Source organism: Hippopotamus amphibius, chromosome 6 (genome assembly GCF_030028045.1).
Source record: "Hippopotamus amphibius kiboko isolate mHipAmp2 chromosome 6, mHipAmp2.hap2, whole genome shotgun sequence".
Classification (NCBI taxonomy): domain Eukaryota; kingdom Metazoa; phylum Chordata; class Mammalia; order Artiodactyla; family Hippopotamidae; genus Hippopotamus; species Hippopotamus amphibius.
Window position 1 is genome coordinate 2,740,781 of NC_080191.1, and position 15,558 is coordinate 2,756,338.

Below are 15,558 nucleotides of genomic sequence, written 5' to 3' on the forward strand. Positions count from 1 at the left end.
ATGTGCTTTGAGTGCATTTGCTCTAAATGCTTTGACAGCAAGAATCTACCCAAGATGAAATGTTAAGAGAGATCTGCTTCTAAGCCTTTGATCTGAAATGTTTGAGCAGAGGTGACCCAGGAATGTGAATACTGAGGTGTTGGAGGGGTGCGCTGGGCGGGGGGAGAGCTGCTGGCTGTGGTGCTGGACCACTTGTCCACGGGAGGGGGTGACGTGGGGCCCTGGGGTCCGGGTGCCGCGGGTCGCTCTGGGGATGCCACACGGCGGGAGCTGGGCCGCCTGCCTGCTGCTGGGCTCCCAGCAGGTTTAGTGACCTCATGTACCGCCCAGCAGAGGTGCTGAAGCAGAGGGATGACCGGGAAATCCTCAAGAAGCGCACAGTTGTTTCTGTGACATGTGCTCAGAAGAGCCCAGGGGTGAGGCCACGGCTGTCACCTGCCTCCTGGGCGACCCCCTGCCGCCCCAGCCTCGCGCCCAGCCTGCGCTTCCCACAGCGGTGTCGAGGGTGACTTTCTCTTCAGCTGTGGGACCATGACGTGCTCACCTACCAAACAGAGGCACAGAGGGATGCCACCTGGGGACCGAGTGCCTTTACCTGGCGCAGGTGTGGCGTTCACGCGGCTGTGGGACTGAGTGGTGTTTGGAGGGTGGGGCTACCAGGGGTGGGACTCTGGGGGGTCCCATGCTGTCCTGCAGGCAGGGGACAGGAGATGCTGTGTGTTAACAGAAAGGGAGCATTTTACCCTCATTTAAGTCTCTCTCCGGTTGATAAGCTGTGGCAGGAAGAGATGGCAGCTGTGATGGCATCAGTGCTCGGGGGACTTGGAGAACGCTGTTGAACGTCAGCGTTTGGCCTTGTCTTCTGCGTGGGACGCTGGTCTGCGGGCGCCGCCCTGAGGGGGGTTTTCCTTGTGGAAAGTACGGGTGATGCGGCGAGCCTGGCGGCTCCCCTTGCCCTCCCTCCCTCCCCGTTTAAATGGAGAGATTTCCCTACAGAAGCCGCAGGGTCTTCCATAGCTAAAGGGGCCCTGGGATTCCAGAGGGGCTTGGATGTGATCTCCACGCGCGGGGCGGGGCGGGGGGCGGTGCTGTACCTCAGCGTCCTCTCGCACTCACACGTGCACGAAGCAGTTACAAAGCAGCGACGTGGCAATCCTTCGTCTTGTAGCTGTGCGCCTGTGAACCTTATGAACTTATCCCAAAAGCATCCAGCTTGGGTATATTCCTTGTTTGTTTCCGCAAATAGAAAAACCATTGTTTTTATAAAAATGGCAAAGTTGAAGGGTTTCCTTTAACCATTAGGATAAAAAGAAGCCAAAGACAGTTGTTTTGCAGCCCATGTGACCTTTCTCTACTTTTCTAGGTGTCCCGTGTCAGCTACATGCAGATAGAATCATAAAGTGTATAACTTTGGAGGAACTGAGTTTTTCATACATTTTTAGGGAGACCATTGTCATGTAGATTATTGCTATGATGATTCGATTTGAAAATATTGGCTCTTTGACTAAAATACAGAGAGGAAGTGTGAGGCTTTTAGGTCATCCTTGACTGGAAACCCAGCTTTCACACATCCAGCTGTGTACCCTTGGTCAGGATAAAATCTCTACTTTGTGGAGTTTTTTTAAGGAATAAAAGAAATAATGTATGAAAAGTCCGAGTGCCCAGAACACACTACGCGTGCAATTACTGGCAGCTGTGTTTCGGTGTGCTTTTTAGCCAGTCTGTTCTGCTGTTTTTCAATACCTGGCCTAAGGCCAAAACTATAGTAATAGATGAACAATCAGAAGGATGGATGGGTGGGGAAGGGAATCTCACAGAAATACAGAGATAAATTCAGAACAACACCTACGTTGCAGTTTTTCCATTTCAAATAGCTGCTGGTGGACAGGTAGCGTACTCCCTTACAGGTGAAGTAATACGTCTCTGGGGGCAGGAAATTCTCTGATGAAAATTTGTAGTGATTTCTGTCAATGTTTTAATTTAAAGATCAAGGACTGTTTTCCTTCTGGGCTGGCAGAAAATCTTATCTGACTTCTTCTGAAATATAATCTCTGGGATGGCAACGCGTCGTTCTTTGCACTAGCTCCGGCAAAAACGTAAGGGAGAGTACGTAGATCCGTAAGAAGGAGGAGGAGAAAAAATCTGCATTTCATAAACGACTTCTGCGCCTGGAGCCTGTTCATCCCTTTGACCACAGCAGTGTAGACACTGAGACAGATTCCCAGAGGTTCGTTTGGTTCCATGGTCCCCACGTTCCTCCCAAAGTTTTGCCCCAGCTGTTAAGAAGCAGAATGGATTTGACTGAGATATTATTGGTCAGACCACATGACACACCTCCATGGAGAAAAGAAACAAAGGCTCACAAATGGAATCATTGGTACAAATAGGCAAGTTGGTTATGTAAACTCTGTGGTGTCGCCGCTTTTAACTCCAATCCTGAATATCCATAACGTACCCAACTCGTTGTAAGTTCGGAGGAGGATGAATCCAGAGGAACCCCTTGATTTGTACTTTTGTCTTTTGCTCTTGCAGGAAGAAGGCATCGTCAAGGAGATTGACATCAGTCACCATGTGAAAGCAGGATTTGAAAAAGCCGACCCTTCCCAGTTTGAACTGTTGAAAGTTTTGGGACAAGGGTCCTACGGAAAGGTAAGTGAGGTCCGTGATTCCCTGCTAGTGGGTCTCCTTCCGCTGTGGCTGGTCCCCCCACATCAGGGCAAAGCGCTTGGATGGCTGGTGAAGGAGACATGGCAGAGGTACCTCCTGAGCAGGGAAAGGTGGCCCGAGCTGATGGAATGAAAGTACAGGCAGCATCCACGTGGCGGGGCCGTGGTACCTGGAGCTGTGGCCTCACTTTGCATGGCCAGAAGCCCGTGACCGTGCAGCTGGACCTAGGAACGCTGCACGCCTTCCCTCTCCTGTAGCTTCTGTGGGCCTTTAGTGTATCGCCGTGCTGGATTGGGTCCTTGAACTAAACAGGTATTTTTTAAAAGGAAAGAAAAAGTAAGAGAACAAGGAAGAAAGGAACGGAGAAGGCAGTGCCCTTTGGGACCGGTTCCTGTGACCGTCACTGAGGAGCCAGGGAGGCTGGGGCCTGCAGCCTGGCTCCCCTCTCACCCTCCGTGTAAACCGTGCAGATATTTTGCCTGTCCAAGCCTCAGTTTCCCCGCCTATGAAGTGGACATAATATGAACTACTTTCTATAATTATTCTATGGGTTAAATAAGACACGACTCCTATCCAGCAATTGTTTACGATGAATCTGTGCACTAGAATTGTTCGTTTCCCTTCCTTTTCACCTTCAAATTGAAATGAAAACTGATGTCTCAGGAAATGAGAAGTGGTTGTCTCTTCGTATAGGGCCGCATCCATGTGCAGCCGGATGTCAGTACATCTTTCACGAGGATAAGTGCGTTCCGGGCAGCGCTAATTTCTCTACGTTCTTGGTGTAACTCTTAGAATTATACAGCCATGATTTCTAGACCATGAGGGGCTGAGATAAACCCTGAGGCCAGCCTTTCCTGGAGTTTAAGCAGAACAGAGTCCTGGCTCTCAAAAGTATTTTTGTATGGTGTGTGGACATTGACCTAATGCCCCCATTCTTCACCAGACTCTGTGCCAAGGTGAAATGTGGCCCGTGTTGGTTTCATGTAGGATTCACCGTGTGATAGTGGTGCTCTGGAGCGCCTCCCACAGAGCACGGACATCGGATTGTTTGCAGCATCTCTCTTGGCATTCTTGAAAGGTAGAATGCCTTTTTATTTTATTTCTTTTCCTTATGGCAATGTCGGAAGGAACATGCGTTTATATTAGTGTATCTGCAGACACGTTCGTTTGAACCTTATGAAATTAGCAGTATTCACAGTGTGGTGGCCTCCAAAACGGGTATTTCATACGGTTTATAAGGCATTTATGGAAGTAGGGAGATGACAGTTTCAGTCTCTCGGGGTACAAGCCGGTACTAGCCCACAGAGGCAGGCCTGCTCACGTGGTGATGGGCTGTCTTCCCATTAGTTAGGGACGCTGGGGGAAGGGGGCAGTGGAAATGGGGACAAGCAAGATGCCCCTTCTCCCTTGAGAGACGCCGCCCGCCAGTGGTTTCTCGAGGACGCGGGGCCCGTGCGAGCGCGGTGTCAGCTGGATCACCTCCGTCCCCAGTGATGGAGATGGGGACCCCAGGGCTGTGGGCCGGCGCTGGCTGACACCCTGGGCTACGGCGGGACCCTGATTTCATCGAGGACCACCATTCCCCCCCCATCTCAAGGTGCCTGGAAGCAGCAGAGACAGAAAATGCTTTCTGAGCTCAACGAAGACAAGGGTCTGAGGTTGTCTGTTCAGAAGTCCGCTGAACTAAAGCCACGTTGATGATGCCCTGCTCGGAGATCTGGGTGTTAAAAATGAAGGGAGAAAAGACTTTCTCCAATTCCCTGCAAATTTTGAGTTTCAATTTTGATATTAAAAAAAATCCTTTGGGAAACAAGTAGAGTCCTGGTGTTGGGCAGAATCCCCTTGGAAGGACAAGCTTCACCTCCTCCACACGTCTCCTTCCCAGCCGTGATCGTATGAGGCATGAAAAAGGAAAGTTCAGAAGATGAATATCTTCTGATGTTAATAAAGAGATACATAAAATAAAGAGATTAAAAGTAGAATAAGTGAAGGGAAATAAAAGGAAGAGGCAATGACAACTGCTGCAGATGTTTAACCTCTGTTAACTACTGATTCACCAGCTCGAGCACTGCCTGCGTGCTGGGCCGGGTCACCGGGTCAGGGCCATCGTGGACACTGGAGGTGAGGGTCAGGACGAGGCTGCTGTGCTGACCCAACAAGGCTCGACAGGAAGAGGCGTTGTCCTGGAAAGCTCCACCCAGAGGTCCCCTGGGAACAGGGGGCGCTAGAGAACCACACCACACTGTTGGTTATGAATGTTTAATAAAAGCCAAACTAATGACAAGAGGAGGAGTCCATCGGTGCTCCTGCCCCATCTCTAAATGGAAGTCGTATGTCCTCATGCAGGAGTGTCTTCCTCGAGTTCTCTGTAAGAGAGAAGAAGGGCAAAACGACGTTTCCATCCTGCAGGAAGCTGCTGTTAAACAGACGGCCCTTCTTGCAGGGCTGCAGAGAGCAGGACGCTGGCGTGGACCTGGGCTCTGGGGTCACGTTCACCCACCCCTGGGTCCCTGCCTTCTCTCTGTCACCCCTCCAGTGACTGCAGGGCCTGGAGATGCAGCCGTGGGTAAAATGCCGCCAGGACCTTCTCACTCACTCCTGCTGCTGATCCCACACCGGTCCCGGGAGCCTCCAGGTGACTTTATCCTCTGCGGGTGCCTTCACGCCTCCTGCAGCCCTGCTCTCTGCTTGTGTGGCTGGAAGCTCCTTCCTGGAACAGGAGTGGCACTCAACCCCAAGAGGTGGGCCCTGGGTCAGAGTTAGGGTCTCTCACAGGGACATTTGAGGCTCAGGGATGTCCCCGACGGGACCACACAAGGGGCAGCGTACGCGCCCATCCCCACGCCCAGTCCTGCGGGGCCCAGGGAGCCAAGGAGCCCGTTTGCTGGGAATACTGGAGACAGCTCTGGTCATTCCTAATTTGGTCAAACCGTCGTGACTTCAGTGATGTCCAGAGAGCAGGAGGTGCCTGGGACGAAAGGAAGGCAGCCTTATCCTTAGCAGACAAGCGACTGACACGTTGCAGTGGGAAAGCAATGACACACTTTGGGAGACGGGTCAGAGGACGTCCACGTGTGGAAATGAGCGGTGCTGCCCGCACGCCCCCCGAGACCTTCAAGGAAGGTGGAAAATCAAAGCCTCTGCCTCCTCCCGGCTCCTCGCCTGCCCCTCGGGCTCCCCGGGTGGATAAGGACCAGGCTGTGATCCCAGGTTCTGAGACGGGATCCAACCCCAATCAGAAATGCCCCTGCTCCCCCAGGACTGACCAGAGAGGTTGCAAGAGCAGGTCTGAAAGTGTCTCCCTTGGTGGGGAGGTTGTTACCCTGAAGTCCCCTGGAAGCGCACAGCCGCCATGCACTTGGCTCGTGCGCTGAGGGGCCACTGCAGACCAGCTGTTCCGGCAGAGTCGTGGCTGAGCTGCTGAAGAGGCAGCTCCAAAAATAAAACAGGGGAGCACAGGAAAAGCCACCTGGGTTAAGTGATAGAGATTCAGCGACTCTCTTCGCCAAAATAGTCCAGTCGTTTGGGAACTTATTTCACTGCATCAAAATGTGTCCCTGAATCACATGCGGATGAAGCGGCGAGGGGTACAGGATGCCTCGGACGGGAGGGCTCTCCTGTTGGGGACAGAGCCAACCTCTGCACGCGTGTCAAATCCACTTTTGAGTCGATTGTTACCGTGCTTTGTCTCTCGAGACGTGTCGTCTCCTGTTAGGTGCTCCACTCGCTGTATTTCCTGCAGAACCGGGCGTGTGGCAGGAGCCTGGCAAATATTGGTAGGATGGGATTTTTTCCCTTGTTCTTTTGAACATAAAAGTAGAACTCTTTTTTAAAACAGATAAAATAAATAGCCATTACTATCCATCATCTCACTTTTATCAAGAAACCTGAAATACAATAAAGAAAAAGGGTTGATGTGAAGCACTCTATGCAAGATTTGACATCCTTGAAACTAAATCGTCACGGTCGGCTGCCGTGTGGACGTGGCCTCCAGCGTGGACGCGCGTGGACAGTTTTCCCTACTCCTGAGTCCACGCATGTGTCTCAGGTACATACTCACGTGCGGGTCCCTAGGACCCTCTGTATATTGGGGGGAGGAGGAGGAGAAAGGAATGAAAAGGGAGACAGAGAAGATGGACTCTGGGTGTTCCACAGGCTCGACCTTCTGAACACAAGCCCTTCACATGCCGTCCTCTTTTTCCTCGGTCGTTCCCTCGTGTTGAAAGAGGAGTTTGCTCTTGTTACTAGTTTTCTGATGACGCATGCCTCGTCCTGGAGCTAGCAGGCCGTCTTCACCGTAGTGGGATGCGTAGATCAACTGTGCCACAGCCCAAGCCCCCCGTGGGTTTGAACTGCAGTCCACAGCAGCCTCCCACGGTGAAGGTCCACGTGCACGTGTGGGCAGCGCCCGTGCCTCCTGGACACACGTGTCGTCTGCACGTGCGTCTCTGTCATGGCAGCAGATTTTTGCACCTGTTGGGAGATGCTGTTAGGAAAAGCAAATACTGCTGTTTCATCTGCATAGAAGGTGTTTCCTTCGTAACGGATACCCCGGGTTGCTCGGCTGGTTGTTTTTTTACTAATTTTGTTCAGCAATTATGAACGTGACTTTGAAGCTCAGCCTCTCAAACAATTGTCCATTCTTTTTGGTTTTCCTCCACGATACACATCAAAATGTGTCCCAGCAAATGTTGTGTCCACACGAGATCATACAAGAGCCATTTAGAAACCAACTCCGTCTGTAAACGTAAGCTACTCAAAGCTAAAATGTAGGTGAAGAAAGCTCAAAATAAGAGAACCTCGCTTATCTTGAGGGCCAGAGTCTGTCCTGTGTGATTGGCAGTGACTCTCAGGGTGGCCTTCGCCACGGGGGTTCACAGGGCAGGTTTACGATAAACCGAATGACCTCCCTGAAAACTTCTAAGTAGCGTTTGTTTTTCTCAACAACTGGTCTTTTTTCAAAAGGAGGGTGCTTTTCCCTCTGATATGAAATGTTTCCTAGAACGTGAATGATGCCAAAACCAAATGTGATTCTTCATACGAACACGTAACGTGGCTCCTCACAGGGTTGTAGTGAATTAGATGGACTTTTCCCGATAGTCCAGATGGTTTTTTTTTGTTTTTTTGTCCAGATGTTTGAGAAGAGTTCACATTGAAGGGTTTCCTATGGTGTAGCTATTTTGTGGGCGTTTTCTAGACTCCCTTGTGTATCCCCGTGTCAAATCAAACAAGGAGAATGCGGTTACAGTCTTGACAACCACAGGTGTCCTGTGCTCTCCCTCCCAGGTGTTCCTGGTGAGGAAGGTCAAGGGCTCGGACTCTGGGCAGCTCTACGCAATGAAGGTTCTTAAGAAGGCCACCTTGAAAGGTAAGCGGTCACGGAGGGGGAGACGCACCGCTGTGGTTTATCCTCTGCTTGCTATTGGGGGAGACAGACGCTCTGTTTAGTGCTGCGTGATTGCTATACGTCGACACGTTACTCTCTGATCGATCATACACGATATACATGTCGCCGAGTATTGCGCACAGCCCTGCAAAATTCCCACGGTCCTCTGTAACTACCACCCTCCACATATGCTCTGCTGTCCCGCACCATTTGGGGAAGGGAGCCCTTGAGGAGGAGAAAAGCAGAAGCAGGTTGTTTCTCTGTACTGGGCCACAGATCAGCCTGAAGTCACCCGTCAGGCTGGACTGCTCAGTGCTAAACAAATGTGACTCACGGCGGTACTCTTTCCCTCCCGTCCCCTGGACTGGGTTTTAGAAATTCTGTCCTGCCCCGACTCCCTGCCTCTGTACTCCTCCCCCCACCCCAGAAAAGTATACACACACAACAGGTCAACGTAAGCTGTTATCCAGAATCTCTAGTCCAGGCTCAGGGTCGTTCAGCCAATAATACGTACAGCTGAGCACCAGCCACGTCTGCTCGGAGCACCTCCTAGTCGCCCACTGGTGACGGAGGGATCCCGTGTCCTAAATAGTGCGAGAGGCTGGGCATACAGCACCCGGCCTGGCAGGCGAGAGGACGGACTCACCTATCCTTGTCCCCCAGGGAGGAGGGCACTGCCCAGCACGTGGCCCCACACAGGGCTGCGCGGGACCAGAGGGAGCAGCAAGGGCTGTGAGATGCGGGCTTTGGAGTAACAAGTGGGTGGGGTGGCCCTTGGTTCTGGGAGGATGTAATGGGCTTGCTAGAATAGTTCTGTGGGCCGGCAGGGAACTGAGCCTGTTAGGTGGGAGACCGGGTGGGGTACAGCAGTCTGGCCTATAGGGAACCAGCAGGGTGGGGAGCCTTTCCCGCTGGGCGGGGAGCGTATCCGTCAAGGGAGGGGGAGGTTGTGGTTAGGCCTTTGGGGCCCGCGAAACTCCGAGATGTTGAGGCAGCTCTTGAATTCTTAGGTCTTATATCACGGTGTCCTCGGCACCTCCGTGCAGGGCACCGTGCAAAAGTATGTCATTCTCTGCCTTCACATTGCTTACTGTCTAGCTGGTAAATAAGATATATTTTGAACCACACATAACCAATAATATAGGACAATAGATGCATAGACCAAATATATTCAGACCTAGCCATTTTAGATACAAATGAAGAAAAGACTTCCAAGTGAGGCCATTCAAGAAGGATTTAGAAGGTGAATGAGACAATTCTTAAAGGATGGGTGAATATTTCTGTAGAAAACACGAGTCAGATGGACGTCGTCAGCACAACCCATGTAAGAAAATACAAAAACTGCCCCCTTTGACCAGACCAGAGCCTTCATCAGAATCACCTCTGCGTTTTGCCGAAAGTTGTTAAAAACAGATCGTGAGGCCCCACTTCTGACCGACCAGATTGCAATCTCTCGGGGCAGAGCCTAGAATCTGACGTTTCTAATAAATTGGTCCAGTAATTCCATACACAAAAGTTTTGGGTTCTGTGCTGTAGGCTTTATAGTTTATTGTAGACACTGGAATTTTTAATGCAATAACATAATTTAAGCCGTGCTATTTATAGTGGACATTTTTGATTGTAGCTATAATATTTCTAAAATTGTTTGTCGATGGAACTTGGCTGAATAGTCCAAGATCCTCATAATAATATAATTTTAAAGAGTTATTCTCTAAAAGATGTATAAGAAACAAAGCAGGTTTTGACTTCCTGTCCCCAACTTTGAATAGAACAATCTCTTCACTGAACAGCAGTTCCATAAAAATAGAAAATCAAGTTAGACGTTTGTTAGTTCAAGGTCATCGGACTGTCTACGAAATGAACATCCTCTCTGGCTCTTCCTCGAAAGGTAAATAGAATTACTGTATGACCCAACTATTCTAGAGAAAACATGCATCTACACAAAGCCTTGTATGTGAATATTCCTAGCAGCACTAGCTAATTCAGAGTAACCAAAAAGTGGGAAAACCCCCAATAGCCACCCACTCGTGGATAAAATATGGTACAATCCATACAGTGAAATATTACTTGGCAATAACAAGAAATGAAATGCTGATGCATGCTACAGTCTAGAGGAACTTTGAAAACTTTGAAAACATTATGCGGGGTAAAAAGAAGCCAGTCACAAAGTTTCCTGTGTTGTAAGATTCCATTTATATGAAAATCCAGAAGAGGCGCTTCTGCAGAGACAGAAAGTAGATTAGTGGTTGCCGGGGGCTGGGGGACTAGGGAGTCAGGATGGGGCTTAGTGACTTGGGGTTTCTTCTGGGTGAGGAACGTGTTTTATAATTGACTGTGGCGATGGTTACACAACTCTGAGTATTCTAAAAACCATTGAATTGTGCACTTTAAATGGGTGGATTGAGTGGTATATGAATTATATCTCAGCGAAGCTGTTATTTTTAAAACAAACAGTTGGTACGTAACGTGGCCATTTGCTAAAACCCACTCTTTCATCCTCAAAGAGTGGATGGAGGTTTGCTCTCAGACACAGATCGGGCTGTGGCTGAGGACAAGGGCAGCTCATCCTCTGACCAGGTTGTCCCGGTGACCCCTACCCCCCCATCAGCAGATCTGATAACCTCACCAGCATGTGCTCCCTGCCCTTAAATGGTTCCCTTTCTCCTCAAGTGCTGACTGTTCCTTCTTTCCCGTCAAATACCATCTCATCCTCTGCCGCCCGCAAAGGAGGAGGAGGAGGGAGAGGTAGGAGAGGAGTCGCAGCCGTGGGGAAGCCTGTGTGTTCACCTGCTCTGGAGGCGAGAGATGGAACCAGGAGCTGGGCTGGCGCTATCCTTGTTCAGCCCGTCGGTCAGCCCCGGCCTCGACCTCTCAGCTCGTGTGCAGACACTCTCGTCCTCCACGGGGACACGAGTCTCCACGTTTGTTTAGAATCCGATCCCGTGTCCTTGAGGAAGTGCCCCGGTACAAGGTTACAGGGATTAGGCAGGATGTAAAGCTGTGTCGCAGGACAATGGTGGTGCTGCTACATGCCTGGTGCCCCCCTAGATGCCTGTGTGTATACGAGTATCTCATAGATGTCACGCTCGAAGGAAGTAAGCCAAGCGAAAACAGTCGTAGGATTATGGCAAGCTTTTATTTTCTTCTCTATTTTCTATATTTAGAAATATAGAGAAGAAAGTTTTCAACAAACATAAAGCATGTCTGACTTTGTGTTATATAAAGTTGTTTTGTGTAATGTTCCAGAACAATATGCCTGACTGTGTAAAATCGTTTTTCCTTTGTGAGAGTGGCTGCACCAGCATACAACTCATAAGCACGAAGTCGGAAGACACTCCGCCTCCTTGTGCCCCTTGAAAAGCAGCTTTCGAGCCAGACATTGTTTTATATCATCGACTCTTTCAGCTCTTCATGATGGTCCATCACGAAAGCACAGATTTTTTTTCCCAGAAATGCAATCAGAACTTATTTTCCTAAGAGAAAACGCAGAAGTTTCACAGAACAGCCCTCTGTGTGAGGTGCTGCTTGGACCCATCGCGGGAGGACCGAGTGCTGGAAGAATGGGGGCCGGGTCTCTGAGCCACCCAGGGGGCTTCTGACCTTCCCAGACCTTCCTCTCTCCTCACTTCCAAAAGAAGCGGCCCGTTTAGGTTTGTTCTGGCTCTGACACCGCTGCATTCTGGTAGCCTGCGAGATGCAAGTATTCACAAGCCCATCTCCATCCTCTAAGCATCACCCGTTTGCAGGCTCCTTCGCAGATCAGAAGAACGTGTTAGAAAAGGAATGTGACTGACAGCAGCGCCCTCCACGAGTGCAAACGACCCAACCGCCCGGGAGAACGCCAGGAGCTTCAATAGCGAAATTGTTTTGAAAAGGGGGACACGGAAGGGGGTGGAGGACACATGGAAATGATTGCAAACCTCCGGATGGTTTCTCAGGGACGCGGGTGACTGTCGCGTGTGCAGAAGGAAGCATCATTGTCATTTGGACTCCAAATAAGTTGACAAACGGATAATAGTCTCTGACAGCTCTGTTTCATCTTTAAATGAGTTTGGAGGTGTCAGGCTCCTGCCCCCTCCTTTCTTTACAGAGGCGGCACGCCATTTCTAAGGAAAATGTCAACCGCTCAAGCAGCTGACGTGTGACGAGCCGCCCCCAGCCTCCCGTCTTCCCCGCAGCCCCCTGGCATACAGGCTGCTGCCGTCCTCCAGTCACTTAAGGACCCTTTCAGAGTGTTCAGCGTCTCTAATGCACAGCGTTCCTGTGTTCGTGACTCAACGTTGAATTATCGCTGGTGACAGTTCTGCATAACGAATTCCAAACATAATGAATCCCAAAGGGTGACACCCCACTTTGTGCTGGGAAATTTGGTTTAAGAGACCGTCAGCATATTCCCAAGCATGAGACCAGAAGTGGAGACAACCTGATCTCCATCCCCTGTTTAGTGGCCAGCAAGCGGGGACTGTCACCCACGTTAGCAGGTGGTTTCCAGCGTTGGCCACACACTGAAATGGGCTGCAGGACCTTCACAAAATGCTGGGGCCACTGCACAGCTCCCCAGATCCCTGGTCTGGATGTGGTCTGGGCGTGAGAATCCGGGCATCTCCAGGGTGCTGTCAGCGAGAGGACCCGCCGCAGTGGCTGGGAGCAGAGGACCCTGGGGCCCCGTCCAGCCTAGATGCCACTGGCTCTGTCACCTCGGGGATGCTTTCCTGGCCTCCATGTCCTCCTACTTAAATGAGATGATGTCAGGAATGGTACCTTGCTCACAGCGCTGTTGATGTGAAGATTAAATCTGTCAATGCATGTGAGGTGCTGCTGGCACGAGGTCAGCTGTATTCATGGTCCTTTTCTCCATGAAAACTGGCGGGCGTTGGAGGTGTGTTAGGACTTTTCTGGTCTAGGTTTAGCTTAGGTCTGATTTGAGCCAGGGGTGAGGAGGAGGGCTGAACATTAATTACCATCTGGCTAGAAAGACTTGCGTTTCAGGTCAGCCCTGGTTCCAGCAGCTACGTGAAGAGCCTGTGATCGTGTCCGTTACTGAGGGTGCCTGGCACCTGCAGGGGACCACTCAGCAGACCACACAGGGGGCCACGCAGCAAACCACGCAGGGGACCACACACGCCCACCCGAGAACGGCTGCTTGTGTAGAATTCTCGTTTCAGTGAGAATTGAAGCACCTCTCCACAAGGTGGGGACAGCTTTTATATGAAATGAATCTGAGTGATAATTTTCTGATAGGATTTCACCTCTGTGCTCATGCCTGAATAATTTTCAGGTGTTTTTCCCTATAAGTCAACTTTCTAAGCCCAAAGGAGAGGCACGTTTTCTGCTTTGAAGGAAATGAGTTGTGTCCTATTGATTTTAAAGGAAACATATTATTCTGGCAAAATCTCTTTGTTTAGCAAGTAACCAATAGACCATTACAGTCACTTTACAGTGTGTTTATTGGCAACTGGGGTGCAGGGCAGGGGTGGGCCATGTTCTCGCCAGAGCCTGGCTGAGGGAGAGAAAAGAGGGAAGTGGACCCGAAGGGCGCTTTCTGGGCCCGTGGGATTGCCGGTCGGAGCCAGTTTCTGTCACTCCTCTGTCCTTTCTTTAAGTAGAGCTGTGATTCCATCAGTGGAATGTCAGCAGATGCAGGAGGAATGCGGAAGTGGGGGTTACATCATCTTAGAACAGCCTCTGATCAGTTATCCCTGTTGGTTTCAAACCTCAGAATGTGGTTTTTGGCACCATTTTATTTCCTTTTCTCTTACCCTGAGATGCTTTGTTTAAAAACACTGATTTGGAAACTAAGCTTCAGTCAGTGCCTCAGTTTGAACAGCCGTTGTTTCCACGCTAAGTCATCTATGTCGTTTGACTCACATTTGGGTGTTTGCAAATTTCCCGGGGGGTGGCGTAAGGCAAACTCCAGGCGCACACTTCAAGTGCCCTTGTTGGTGCCGTTACCCTCGTTGACAGATGCGGAAGCTGAGGCACGATGCTGTGAAGCCCGCTCAGAATCACGCGATCCGGGGGCGGTGGGGTCTGGATCCCGTGTTCCTGCCCCTCCAGGTGGGGCACCTGGGACCAGCCGTGCCCCCACCCCCTCATCAGGAGCCTCGTCCAGCTGCCCCTGGGCTATTTACTATTCAGGGGAGCTGTTTTCCCAATAGACAAAAGGTAACGTGTCAACGTCATCCTTATGTAATAGCGCTCCAACGTGTTACTATACACCGCCTGTATGCCTTGGCGCGCTTTATAGGTTCATTTCTACCAGAATTGCATTTCCTACATCGCAGATAAAAAGTAGGAAATAGATTTTTTTTTTCAGTACTTGCATCTTTAATGCCTGAAAGCACAACAGGCTGAAGATTTACCCACAGAAAGATTATCTGTGAAAGAAGTTAGCTAAGTAACCATGTCAGTCTTATCATCAATAATGTAATGTAGAGAAGTGAAAAGACACATCTTGGAGCATTGGGCCTGACGTGGTCGTCAGTGTGGCTGACATTTCAGTTTTCATTGTTCACGGTTTTCTTCCTTTTTTCTCTGGAGTGATGAGCGGTGCAAAGTTTTGGTCACCAGATGTTTTGCAACACACCTTTCCACGGGAGGCCCCTCTTTGCTAGAAATTAGACCTTTGAAGGCTCAAAGATATTGTGTGAAGATGGGTTTTTATTCTGCATCTGGGAGACCGCTCGGAACGTCATTTCAGACCTGGCACGTTTTGTGGACAGAGGTAGAAGGTGGTAAGTGTGGGTCACTCAGCCGGGCAGAGCCTGAGTTCTTCACCAGCCCGCTGTCCAGCTCCAGGTAAAAGGCTCAGGCCTCCCCGTGACCGCGGCAGCCTGCAGACACACGGCCGCACGGTGCAGTCTCCGTGCCCTGTGGTCCCTGAGCGACGTCACAGCCCCGTTCACCGCGACCCCGGGCTTTTCTAAGGTGTACCTCCTGCCTGGCCATCTCTCACTCTCCCTGTGACCACACTTGTTTTTGTCTTACCCTTCGTTTTTTTTCAAAATACAATCTCTATATAGTAGAATATAATGTCACATAACATAATATAATATGAAATGGCGTTGATGTATAATGTACTATAAAAGTATTGATGGAGGGCATTTAAAAATCAGACAAATTCAGGCAACGGTGTCCAGCTCTCACGAGAGGATTTCGCGCCAGCCTCGCTGCAGCTGGAGCTCTCCTAAGTAAATCCGTCCTCCGGAATAGGTTACTTATTCTAACCAGGATTCTTACGCAGCTGCCAAGTACTTCAAGATCAATTTCATGAGCATTTCCCGACTGGCTCTATGAGATCGTACGGACCATTTTTCAGAGAGTTTTGGTGACTCTCAGGCACAGGGTGGGGGGGTGGGTGGTGATGCAGGAAAGAGGGGCCCTGAGGGCTCAAGTCCACTCCGGGTGCTGACCCAGAGACTGACTGGCAAAAAGGACCTGCTGGCATCTTGGTTTCTCACTTGCCGGAGGCCTCAGAGGACTGTGGGTGTTGAGACATTGTGTCA

General features: G+C 50.3%; 1 protein-coding gene across 2 annotated transcripts in view; it reads left to right on the plus strand.

The window, feature by feature from the left end:
- RPS6KA2 (ribosomal protein S6 kinase A2) overlaps positions 1 to 15,558 on the plus strand; it is a 212,553-nt gene that overhangs the window by 126,058 nt on the left and 70,937 nt on the right. For both annotated transcript variants that reach the window (XM_057739541.1, XM_057739540.1), the window contains exons 2-3: positions 2,533 to 2,649; positions 7,954 to 8,035. In XM_057739541.1, coding sequence (XP_057595524.1) covers positions 2,533 to 2,649; positions 7,954 to 8,035 — 199 coding nt within the window. The remainder of the gene's footprint in view (positions 1 to 2,532; positions 2,650 to 7,953; positions 8,036 to 15,558) is intronic.